At 36.2% G+C, this 12,818-nt stretch overlaps 1 protein-coding gene across 2 annotated transcripts in view; it reads right to left on the minus strand.

Moving 5' to 3' along the window:
* Positions 1-2,849: 2,849 nt before the first annotated feature.
* Positions 2,850-12,818, minus strand: part of lrfn5.S (leucine rich repeat and fibronectin type III domain containing 5 S homeolog) — a 127,110-nt gene continuing 117,141 nt past the window's right edge. For both annotated transcript variants that reach the window (XM_018232378.2, XM_041574879.1), the window contains exons 3-4: positions 7,752-9,159; positions 2,850-4,300 (exon numbers count right to left, since the gene is read on the minus strand). In XM_018232378.2, coding sequence (XP_018087867.1) covers positions 3,367-4,300; positions 7,752-9,139 — 2,322 coding nt within the window. In that variant the 5' untranslated portion in view covers positions 9,140-9,159 and the 3' untranslated portion in view covers positions 2,850-3,366. The remainder of the gene's footprint in view (positions 4,301-7,751; positions 9,160-12,818) is intronic.

Here is a 12,818-nt window from a genome sequence, read left to right on the forward strand (position 1 = left end):
CTCCAGCTGAATTTTTGCATGGCAGACAGATGCGCACTAAGTTACATGTTTGAAAACTTCTACAAAATCATTTACTGCTGACATTGTATAACATCAACAAGCCAAATGCAAGGCTTATACTGACAGAAAACGTAGTGCAAGAGAAGTACACTCTCAGCCTGGATCTTAAGTCAGAATTAAGAAACCAGGAATACTGAAACAAGGACAATCTAGATTTACTACACCACTTGAAGTGAGACGCCAGCGAGGACCATACACATATGAACTGTCTGATGGATGCATATGGAATGCAAGTCGTCTTGCTCCTGCTAGATATGACTTTGGAGAAGCTCCATTTGATGAAGGACATTTTCCTACTCATAATATCAACTGCAATAGGCCTGAAGAAAGTGAACCTATAAGGCGTACTGAGAGAATCAGAAACCTACCTGCATGGACCAAGGATTTTGTGATGTGAAGAATGTGTAATATTGTTTTAAAATGCATACTGTTTAATTGTTGCTGTTTATTATAGTCTTCCAAATGCCTTCCTACTATAGGGGAATATGTGGTGTTTATTCAAATGGCTTGTAGATGTCACTGTGCTCAAGAATTATAATGTGCATGCTTACTATATAGCTTGTGGTGTTAGAGTTGCTTCCTGTTGTGTAATGGCTGCATGAGCCTGCTAATAAAGCACTGTTATACTCTACGCATCCTCGGCTACCAAAACATAACAGTAGCCTATGTAAGTCCTCCACTCATGAATACATTGCTGCTTAATAGTGATGAGCGAATCTGCAAAATGCCTACAAATTCGCAAAACGCTTGTAGTCAATGCAACGTGCAACTAATTTTTCTTCTCCAAATGCATTAAAGTCAATGGGCATTTTTTTTGTGGTGACTTTTTTTTGTCTTGACGACTTTTTTGTCAAAATGCATTAAAGTCAATAGGCCTTTTTTCTTATGCGTCAATTTTGTCTCAGCGACTTTTTTGTTGCTGCAAATTTTTTTGTATGTGGCAGATAATAGATTTCGCAACCCCCCCGGCTTCAATCTTGGTTTTTCCGTTTTTAAATATATGGCTTCTTTAACACCTCTTTTGAACCAGTTGCTCTCCCTTTCTAGAATCTGGACTTGGCAGTCTTCAAAAGTGTGTCCTTTTTCTTTTAGATGTATTTATCAAAACTCTACATCACAAGATCCCCACCATTACAGAGGCTAAGTTGAAAGAGAGGGAACATCTCAGAGGGGCCCTGAAGACATGTGGGTATCCAGATTGGGCTTTTGTGAAAACTGGTAGAAAAAAAGCAATAACACCATGACTACCGGGGAAGGTTGAAAACAGGACAGGAGAAAGAACTTGGTCCTCCCATATGTAGCTGGGGTGTCGGAAAAACTTAGAAGGATTTTTTTATATACACCACATCTCTATCTGCTTTAAACCCAGCAACACAATGAGGTAGCAACTAGTTCACCCAAAAGACCCAACCCCAAAGCACAAGAAGAGTGTTTGCAGTGCAGTGAGGAATACTCTGATTTGTATGTGGGGGAAACCAATCAGCATACAGTTACAAAAGAAGAGCCAGCTCCTCTGGTCAGAACTCAGCCGTCTACCTACATCTAAAAGAAAAGGACACATGTTTGAAGAATGCAAACTCCGTGTAGGGATTGGAAGGTGAGCACATGCATCCTCTCTCAAATTCCTTAGATTGGGCACTGCCTAATACAGGCAGAGCTCAACCCAAATGGCCACTCAGATATCTTTGCACTCTGAAACAGATAGCAGAGCCCTGCAATCATTATGCAGTAGTCTATTACAGCCTTTTTTCACTTTGCACTGTGTTTATGCATCATAATTACTTATTATCTTTCATTATGCAAAAAATGTATTTGTGGGGTGTACATACATTTCAGGGACTACAGTTCAGAAAGTATTATTTCTTTAAAATACCAGGACAATCACAAAATCCCACACTGTGTTTCACTCTGGAGAACAAAACCATCTGGTTCTCATATCATGGACAGCATATTTCGGATCATCAGATCATCAGGTACTCAGTCACCATTTGCTTTGAATTCTCTTACTGCAACTCACCAGAAGCAGAAAGTCATGGAATTCATCATAAATGTGTGAAGGGCTGGGTGTTCTACAGACATTCTGACATTTCTCCATGGAGAACTTAATATATTTTAAAGACTGAAATTATTTGTCCTGTGTTGATGATAATGGGAATCACAACTTCAGTCAGCAAATTCAGTCAGCTTTCTACATATAAAATAAATGCTTTGGATATGGATATTTTAAAATGATTAAAAAGGGGTATTACTATTCTTCCAGACTAGACAATAGATGCTCACATATCACCCCTTAGATGCTCACATATCACTTAGTTTTCAGTACTACTTCAGACCTCGAGTAGTGTGGTCTGGTGTCATTGGCAAGCATAAACAAAGTAATTTCCTACTCCAAATCAAAAGGAACATTTTAGTACACAGTCTCCCTTTGAATAACGCATCTAGAACAATTGATTGACAATGAATTGATTTTCAGGAGTTGTAGTGTCAGGTGCTTAATTTACACACCCTCCATCTGTACTGTAATTTAGCATTTATAATGAGCTAAAACAGTGAAGGTTTGAAGAATACAATCAATAAGAAAATGGTAAATAAAATAAATAAAAATAAAAGTAATTGCTTTAAATGTAAATAATATGCACAGAGTGCAAAAGGATTCTATTAATTACAGTTGTGGATATTTGTACCTGTGTGTATTTTTCTCACCAAATTTTATTCAAACAACTTTGGATAAACAAAACGTTTGGCACTTAATATACGATGCCAGATAGGTCAATTAATTCAGCAATGTCTTGGTATAGATATTTAATATTTTATTTTACACAACATAACAACACAGAAGTTGTTGTTCTGTACAGCATTTGCCTAAAAATAAAGGCAACACCATTGTCACTCAAAAATAAATACAGTCTGGTCATTTAAAAAATATTATTTTACTAATTCTTCCATAATTGGGTTTTTATATTTTTGTATGTTGTAAGCTTGACGGAAATTTAATTTCCTACATGAAAGGCTTTTTTGTGTGAATTCAGTCTCATTTCTGCTGATGCAGAACCAGGAAGCCAGTCCTATAAGAAGGGAAGGCACTGGTGCTGTTTTGTGACTTTTTTCCCATTATCACTATCTCTTAAAATCGTGTTCTGTTTTGACATTATTTTCACCAACAACAAGAAGCAGTGTCTGGCTCGTATATAACCCAATGCATATAGAAACCATCAATGAAAACAAGAAGACTGCAACTTTCAATTTATTTTAAGGTTGGTGCTCTGAATTATTGGTATTGCTCCTTTTTAAAAGCAAAAGAGCATATCACACAGTGCTTTCCAATATCCACTCAGAGCTTGAACAAGTTGCTTTACCACTGTCCATGTCTGAATTGTCTGACTGAATGAGAATTCCATTCATTGACATGCTCCTTTTGGACCATAATCCACCAGTGTTGTATGCATTGACATAGCAATGGTACTCCATTACTTCACCATTAAAAGAGTACCTTCTTTTTGCCCGTGATGTCTCTGCAGGTAAAGTAAGAAACTTGCTTGGCTTTGATTGTGCTCGTTTATATACTGGTGCTTCTTTTTGATAGGGAAAAGTGGATAATCGGAGTGCTGTTGAATTATTTCTATTTGTATTTTGGGCCTCAATATTTAAAACTGTATCTGTTTGTGAATCCATGGGCTTTAATGCAGTTTTTCGTTTCTGCTTCAGTGATGCAGATGTATTCGCAGTCCAAGTGTGAGACAAGGCAGAGGTAGTTGAGGGAACATCTTGGCTTGAGTAAGTGTCTGAGGCCTGAGACCCACTTTCAGCAGACACTTTACAACACTGTGAGCTTTCCTCATGTCCTACAACCTGTTTGGAGGCAGACGATGGTACAGAAGAACTACAACTTTGATTCTGGGATCCATTTGTTTGTGAATACACATTGCTGACTTTTGTAGCTTTATGGTGTCCATTTCCATTACAAACTTTATATCTGATCATCAGGATTATGATGAAAATAAGAACAGATGCAACAATAATTCCGCCTATTATAATTATCATTGTACCTCCCAGAAACTGGGACTGCATAAAATGGCAACGAACATAATCTTGTTCCGTTGTAAACTGAATACATCCCACAACTCTTGTGGCAGTGAGCGATGTGATGCCATCATCATAGATTGCCAGGACACATAGGTCATACAAAGTTCCAGCAGCCAAGTTATTAACGCGGAATGTCTTGCTTGTTGGTGGTATCATTCTGACAAAACACAAAAAAGTTTGTTAAAACTGAAGTCGTAATGAAAACATTTTATAAAAATCAATTAAAATTTAGAACTACAATAAAAACTTAAACTTTAAAGAAAACATATAAGCAACTTTCCAACCAGGATTTTTTTTTTAAAAAAAGAGATAAAAACACAGTATACGAATTCTCTCCACAGAACACAGTCTGAGAGTCAGGGGCCCATTTACTTAGCTCGAGTGAAGGAATAGAATAAAAAAACTTTGAATTTCGAATGTTTTTTTGGCTACTTCGACCATCGAATGGGCTACTTCGACCTTTGACTTCGACTTCGAAACGAATGATTCGAACTAAAAATCGTTCGACTATTCGACCATTCAATAGTCGAAGTACTGTCAATGTTAGCCTATGGGGAAGGTCCCCATGGGCTTTGCAATCTTTTTTAGGTTGAAGAAAAATAGTTCGATCGATGGATTAAAATCCTTAGAATCGAACGAATTGCGGTAAATCCTTCGACTTTGATATTCGAAGTCAAAGGATTTAACTTTGACAGTCGAATATCGAGGGTTAATTAACCCTCGATATTCGACCCTATGTAAATCTGCCCCTCTATGAAAGGACACAAGGTTATGCAGTACATGTATAGGATTTGTTATCCGGAAACCTGTCATCCTGAGAGCTCCACATTACAGGAAGGTCATCTCTCTATTTTAATCAAATAGTTCATATTTTTAAAAATGATTTCCCTTTTCTCTATAATAATAAAACAGTACCTTGTACTTGATCCCAACTAAGATATAATTAATCCTTAATTGGAAGCAAAACACTCCTTTTGGGTTTAATTCATATTTATATAATATTTTAGTTGATAAAATATTGAATATACAAATTACAGAAAGCCCCCTAATCTGTAAAATCCCAGATCCCGAGCATTCTGAATATCAGATCTCATGTCTGAACTATATGCAAAGCTCCAATTACCAGCTAGCTTTTACTTTTACCCATTTGACACATAGGGGCAGATATACAGTATCAAAGGTCGACGAAAAAAATTGAAAATTCGAAATTTATCATGTACTGTTGACTTTGACCATTCGCACTGGTGGAAAACCAGGTAGCTCATAAAAATCATTTAAGAGGGTGACACTTTTACTTTACTTATCTATTTCATTAATTTGTTCTACAAAAATATAATTGACTGGATCAGATGTTTTTTTCTGTTCAGATTGTTTATCCACTATCTTTTTCTCAATAGTTTATCTTGGTCTTTTTATAGCTGGAAAAAAGAGTTGGTTGCTGAGTGTGTTCATATTTACTGTTTGCATACCTCCCAATTGTCCCATTTTTAGAGGGACAGTCCCTCTTTTGACAGCTCAACCCACAGTCCCCCATTTGTACTGGAAGGTCCCGTTTTTCTCTGCATTGAACAGCCATAACAATGTTTCTAACTTAATTGGCTTAATTTCTTTATTTTACATTATGTCTAAAAGGCTTTATCCTTTTAGACATAATGTAAAATAAAGAAATATTTTTTATACTCGATTTTTGGCTCTTGGATTCTACTAATTGTTCGATGGATGTTGCAGAGTGGTGCCTGCCTGTCATTGAATTGCCGTGAAAAAAAAACAAATTAATATGTTCAAACTTTCATAACCTGGCAAATTTTGTAAAATGAACATGGTTATTAAGGTGTGTGGCCACAAAAATGGGCGTGGTCATACAATTTTTGGCATGCTAAGCACAGCAACTTTTTCCCCCCTCTTTTAATTTCCAAAATGTTGGGAGGTACATGTTTGTTAGTGAAACAAATTACTGTCATTCGATTGAGTGATCATATTTTTTTACCCCTTAGCAAAAGAGCTGCAAAACCTCTGGATGATAAAATGCTCACAATATCCCCATGTACCATTGCCTTTAAGCTGTTGAACAGGCAAAATATTCTGCTCAAAAACTGAGGACAGTGGTTTGCGATAATATGGTTAACATGGATACATACATTGTAAAATAGCTTATCTTCTGTCAAGGTATCATGAAGGGATAATGTTGATGAGATTTAAGACATTCTATTCAGAAATACCATAAATTGATTGTCAAAGCTATTTTTGAAGGATTTATAATGTCAAGCTGATCTGTTTTCTTTATTTAAGCAGGAAGGTAAATTGTAAGCTACATCAAGGCTTTACAACCTATGTGATATGTACTTCTCCCAAGGTTTTCAATCTTCCTATTATTGACATATTTACAAGATATGTATAATTACAGATGACACCAAATGACAATTTTTAATGCTAAACTATAGTAGAAATATGCAAAATTTTGGGTTTGGCAAATAAATAATAATTGATTAAACCAAACACAATTATACCTGTCTGAAATACATTTGAATTTATATAAAAAATGACACAATGTGTTTTATAGCAGCTTTAAAACAGCAGTTGCAAAGAGTCATAACATTGTTATCCTTTAAAGAAATAAATAAAAAATAATGGTTATTTTGGCAGATGTTACATAATATGTATTATAACGATTTCTATGGCATAAATAATGGTGAGTGGACCCTGGAAAATAATCCCTTTGTCCCAGAGTTTTATTTTTTTCTGTATTGAAAAGGCATTTATTTTCATGTACTTGATGATCACTAGACTTCAGTGATAGAAATCGAGAGAGAGGGGCCTCATCGAGTTTAATACGGACTGAAAGGATCAGTAGATGGTGTTCAGTTTTTAGCAGGTTATCAAACAATCAGCTCAGCAGTAAGCTATGCAAATATCATAATCTTTATCAATATATTTTGTGCAAGAGAAGTATCTGATGCTGAATTCAAATCTTCAGCAGCTGATCAAAACCTACAAGAACAGACTGGTCTGATGTACTGCAAGTAATAATAAGGCAACCCAAAACCAAGCAGCTTCTACAAGGAAGGCACTAGCTAAAAACCAGCCAAGGGTATTCACCAATGTGCCAGTTGTGACAAACAAAGAGGTAAGCTCCTTAAAGGGGACCTGTCACCAGAAAAAAAGAATCCAAATCCTATTTTATCACGTTAGTCTAGCAAAATAAACTTTAATCACACTATATAAATAATTTGAACACTGTTTCCTTCATTCTGGAAATGAATAATTATAGCAAGCAGACAGGAGCCATTTTGTGGACACTGTTTTCAAGGCAAGCCTGATTGACAGCTGAGCTTTTTAAATTAGTTTACAAATGATTTAAGAAAAAAAGAATTTGGATTTCATGTTTAATTTGAAAATAAAAACAATTTGAAAAACAACTTTATATGTCTGGGTGACAGGTCTGCTTTAAATAAAAGCAAAAAAGTAGCAACCATAAAAAAGGAGTGACAAACTAATGCCAACAAATATGCAACAAACACTTTTTTTCTAGCATGGACTGTCAAAGTGGACGTCTACATGTCATATAATTGCACAACAGTAACATAGTATTGAGATTATCCTGTTCTTACCTGTAAACTAGTGAGTCATCATATGTACCATTATACTGTATCTGAAACATACGTATTCCAGGTATATTCCTTTGAAAGTTAAACTTGATGAGAACAGTGGAAGATGTTGCTTCTGCCACCACTACTTTTTTATCCTGGGTAATTTTCGTTTCCCCATTGCTACTGCTAGCATTAGAACCAGACTTTGTAGAAGTAGAAATGTCTGAAGATCCTGGATCTGGCTCTTGAATATGGTTTGTACTATTAACTAAGTGAGGAAGCTTGATAATGTTAAGGACAGAAGTCTTTGTTGTTTCTCCAGCAGGATTAGAAGCAATACAGGAAAATGAACCTGTATCCTTAACAGTTGTTATGAGAATGTCAAGTGTTCCATTGTCATAAACAAGAATTCTGGTTCCATTAGAGATAAGTTTCCCTTCAGGAGAAATCCAGTGGATTGCAGGTTCAGGATCTCCAAGAGCTTTGCACCTTAATGTTGCTCTTTGTCCCTCAAGAACTCTGAGCTCTTGTGTATATCTAGTGATTAGTGGAGGCTCACACAAAAATTCTTCTTCCGTTATAGACCAGAAGTATCGTCCAGATAAAAGTGGAGGTGAAGCACAAGTTTCTAAATCATCTTCTCTTAAAAGACGCCTCAGCCATAATAATTCACAATTGCAATGCAAAGGGTTCCCCCCAAAACTTAACGCAAATGTGGAGGAACTCATTATTCCTGAGGTTACTAACACCTGAGCTCGCTGAAAGAGAGGATCAGGTGGTAGCTTTTGCAGTTTGTTTGACGTCACATCTAATCTGTTAAGCTTATGAAGATGTGAGAATGTACCTTTTGGGATATGTTCTATCATGTTGTGATCCAGACTAAGTGTATGCAAGCTAACCATCTTTTCCACTGCATCCCAAGGAATAGTTTCAAGGTTATTATAAGACAGGTCAAGTTCTTCAAGAGCTAAAACATCATCAAATGCTGTAGATGAAATTAATGTTAGTTGGTTGTTATTAAGTATCAAATGGTGGAGATTTAAAAGACCACTAAACATGTCATTGTTGACTCTATTCAGTCGATTGCTATTCAAATGCAAAGCTCTCAAATTGCGCAAGTCAGCAAATGCATGAGGTGTGATATAACTTATTGTATTCCTTGACAGTGTTAGGTCCACTAGACTTGTCATATTAGCAAAATCTTTCCTTTTGATGCTTGTAACAAAATTATCCGCCAGTCGTAATTCCACAGTCTTTCTGTTAATGTTTGGAGGGACAAATAACAGCCCCTTCTTGTCACAAAGGGTTGCAAGATTTGGAGATAAATTCTGACAGGCACAACGCTTTGGACAGATCTCTGCTCTTACTGCCATGCCAATGAACAGCAGATAACAAAACAGTTTTTCCATGGTAAATTAACTTGCAAAACCTAGGAATAAAAAAGAAAGCATGTTAGCTGTGTTATAAAACAATTGTCATGTTTAGGTATAAACACCTTTATACAGTGCATTACTAAATGAAAATGAATGCAGTGGATATACTTATTATACTCTATATACGTTTACTATACCTGAATGGTAAGGTAGAATTAATAAAGGTTTTATAGATGTTATAACTATTAGAGAAAGAAAACCATTTACAAAAGAAAACCATTTACAATAAATGTGGTTGATTAGAAGCATTTGGCTTATGACTTAAATATACAACTGTACCTGGGAAACAAATGAGCTACAGTCAAAGTCAAAAACTTTCCATTTAAGGGATTCTGTAATTTTTCAAAATACTTTAGTTAATAGTGCTTCTCCAGCAGAAACCTGCATTTAAATCTGGTGTTCAAAAGAGCAAACAGAGTTTTTATATTTAATTTTGAAAATTGTCATGTATGTGTTTAGACATGTTCTTAGTTTTCCAGGTGCCATGTGACTTGTGCTCTGATAAACCTTCTCAATCATTATCTATATATCGAGGGAAGGGAGGGGGCTAATATCACTCCAACTTGCAGTGTAGCCATAAAGAGTGACTGAAGCTTATCAGAGCACAAGTCACGTGACCTGAGGGTTCCTGGGAAACTAACAATATGTCTAGTCCCATGCCACATTTTAAAATTAAATATAAAGAAAATCTGTTGTTTAAAAATAGATTTCAGTGCAGAAGTCTACTGGACCACACTATTACCTGATGCATTTGAAAAAAAGCATGTTTTTTCACAACATTATTCCTTTAAGTTTAAATTGTGAATGAATAAATGATGTATCAATTTCACCACATTTTGCTTCATAGTGTTCCATTATTGTCTGAAAACAAACTGTCCCCTTGCACTTTGTCAATAGAAAAGTAATGCAGATACCTTACTTGATGGTTTCAATTAGATATTGTCTTATAAATAAATTATACAATGTGTGTTTAGATATACACCAGGAATTTAAAAAGCTAACATTTAATTCCAAATGGCAGTTTTAGATTTCTAATCAAGAGCCTTGTCATGTGTACAGTAACTGCAACCTTTACTTTTAATTTCAGGATATACAAAAGGAGCTATTTAAAGATTCCTAATAAAAGCCTCTTTTGCAAAAATCCTTGGGCCACTGAGCTACAATAACAATTCAGTAAGAAAATTGTTAGTTTTATGTTAAATTATCAACAGTGCAGTTTGAATAAACTGACTACTGGAAACATATTCAAGTCAATTAAATCATTATATCTAATAGACTAGAATTATATTTAGTGGAGGCCACTAAAGATACTTGTGTTAATGAACTGAACTGGACCATGGTTATTGTACAATAATAGTTTAGAAATAACATTTTTAATTTAAATAAAAGTGCAAATATGTTTTTGATGTTAGTTATTTATACTGACAAGTCCTGCTATAGAAACCTTGTTACAACAGTGCTGATGAAAATCAAATAAAAAGGTTTTTGAAACCACAATTTTTTTTTCTAAAACCACAAATGCCAAGCCATTCATAACAATATTCAATAACTGAGGACAAGTTGACTGTTGTAACATATGTTTTTTGATATGTAAAACTTCAATACAATGTTTGAAAATGAAAAATAGTCTAATACTGTACATAAAGCACAAATTATTAAAAATGCAGAATTAATCCAAGTACTAATACAAAGACCTCAAAATCCCCTAATTTCTCATGCAAATACAAATGAAAGAACCCACCCTCTATAATTTTGAAATAATTTATGATTTGAAGACTGGAAAGGACAATTCTTTTTTTTTGTGATTTTTTTTTTCATTTTTCATTCAAGTATGACATTTTGATGGTGTAGTGTAATTAGTATAATCTACAGTTTTAGGGCTAAAAAATACTTTTGGGGGAATCTTAAAAAAATATGAACGGTAGTATATTGGCCCCTTTGTATACACTAGACAATTCCTATTAACTTTGAATGTGGGTGATATATTTTCTAAAATTATTTAGGGGTGGTGGGGTGTCCAGGGCCTCTAATCAGGGCCTCCATCAGGGAGGGACTGGGGGGACACTTGTCCTGGGCCCGGTGCCTTTTGGGTTTGGGGGGGGGCCCGGTGGCTGCACTCACTCTGGCACGGCCCCTGCTGCTGTCAGAGAGCATGCACAATTGTCCTTTCCAGTCTTCAAATTATAATTTATTTCAAAATTATAGAGGGTGGGTTCTTTCATTTGTATTTGCATGAGAAATTAGGGGATTTTGAGGTCTTTGTATTAGTACTTGGATTAATGCTGCATTTTTAATAATTTGTGCTTTATGTATTAGACTATTTTTCATTTTCAAACATTGTATTGAAGTTTTACATATCAAAAAACAATAGTATGAAGGGCGGTGCTGTACTGCCTGCACGTCGCTTTCCCCTCCCCTCCTTGACTTCCCCTCCAAGCTATCCAATCCCTATCCGGTTCTATGAATGGTGTAGAAGCAGGGGAGGGGAAAGAAACATGCAGACACAATGGCTATGTCGCTATGGAAGCATGATTTACAGAACCCCGTTTTGTATGGGTCAGGAAAGTCTTTCCAGCCTTACTGTGTATATTTAGACAGGACTTTGCCTGGTGTTAAAAAGTGTATATTGTGGATGGGTTCACACACAGTATGGAACAATGGGCACATTGAAGAGACATGTACAGCGCGTATTGAGAGACAGCAGCGACACTGCGACTAATCTGCCCCCAAGAAAGCTGAAATCATTATTCTAAGCTCCTATCTGCAGAAAAAAATCATTCAGGAATTCAAACTTCTTGTTTTCTTTTTTTTATAAAATCTTTTCTGTATTCCGATGGAGATCTGGGGTCAGGTGCAGAGCACTATCCATAGAAACAATCACATATTCCAATCACACTGGGAGACATATCGTATCATGGGTCATAGTGTAGCGCGATACGTGCTCATTGGCCTCAGTTGTGATCAGATCAGGGATCGCATGTAAAGTCTCACTGACAGCAACTTCCACTGATACGCACAGACTGCCTGCACCTTCCCCTCCTGTTTTTATTGCACTGCATGGCACTAGAATTCAGCTACAGATCAGATGGGGGGGGGGGGGTTCAGCCAATGCCCAACTGTAACCCCTTCACTACTGGGAGATTTTGTCAAAGCTAATAATATAACAAAATAAAAATGATCTTGTAGCTTGAAGCAATACTTTATAGGCTCCTGCCACCAATGTTTTTTTAAAAAAAAAATCTCTGAGGCCCCAATTTTTTTTTTAACTTGTAAGGGGGGCCCTGGGACCAATGTTTTTTTTAACTTATCGGGGGGGCCCTGGTCACCAATTTTTTTTTTTAACTTGTAGAGGGGCCCTGACCACCAATTTAAAAAAAAAACTTTTATGAGGGGCCCTGGCACCAGTTTTTTTTAACTTATAAGGGGGCCCTGACTATCAATAGCTTTTTATAACTTGTGTGTGTGTGTGTGGGGGGGTGTTACCGTTTTTAGCGCTGATGTCTGTGTTGTTCCTTAAACTGTGGTGTGAAGTGGGTGGGGCCCCCAAACATTTTGTTGTACAGGGCCCCGTGATTTCTAATGGTGGCCCTGCCTCGCTACATTTAGGATTTTCCAGTAAGAAATCCTTCCAAGGACTTAATCTTAGGTTAGTACA

Source organism: Xenopus laevis, chromosome 8S, assembly GCF_017654675.1.
Source record: "Xenopus laevis strain J_2021 chromosome 8S, Xenopus_laevis_v10.1, whole genome shotgun sequence".
Classification (NCBI taxonomy): domain Eukaryota; kingdom Metazoa; phylum Chordata; class Amphibia; order Anura; family Pipidae; genus Xenopus; species Xenopus laevis.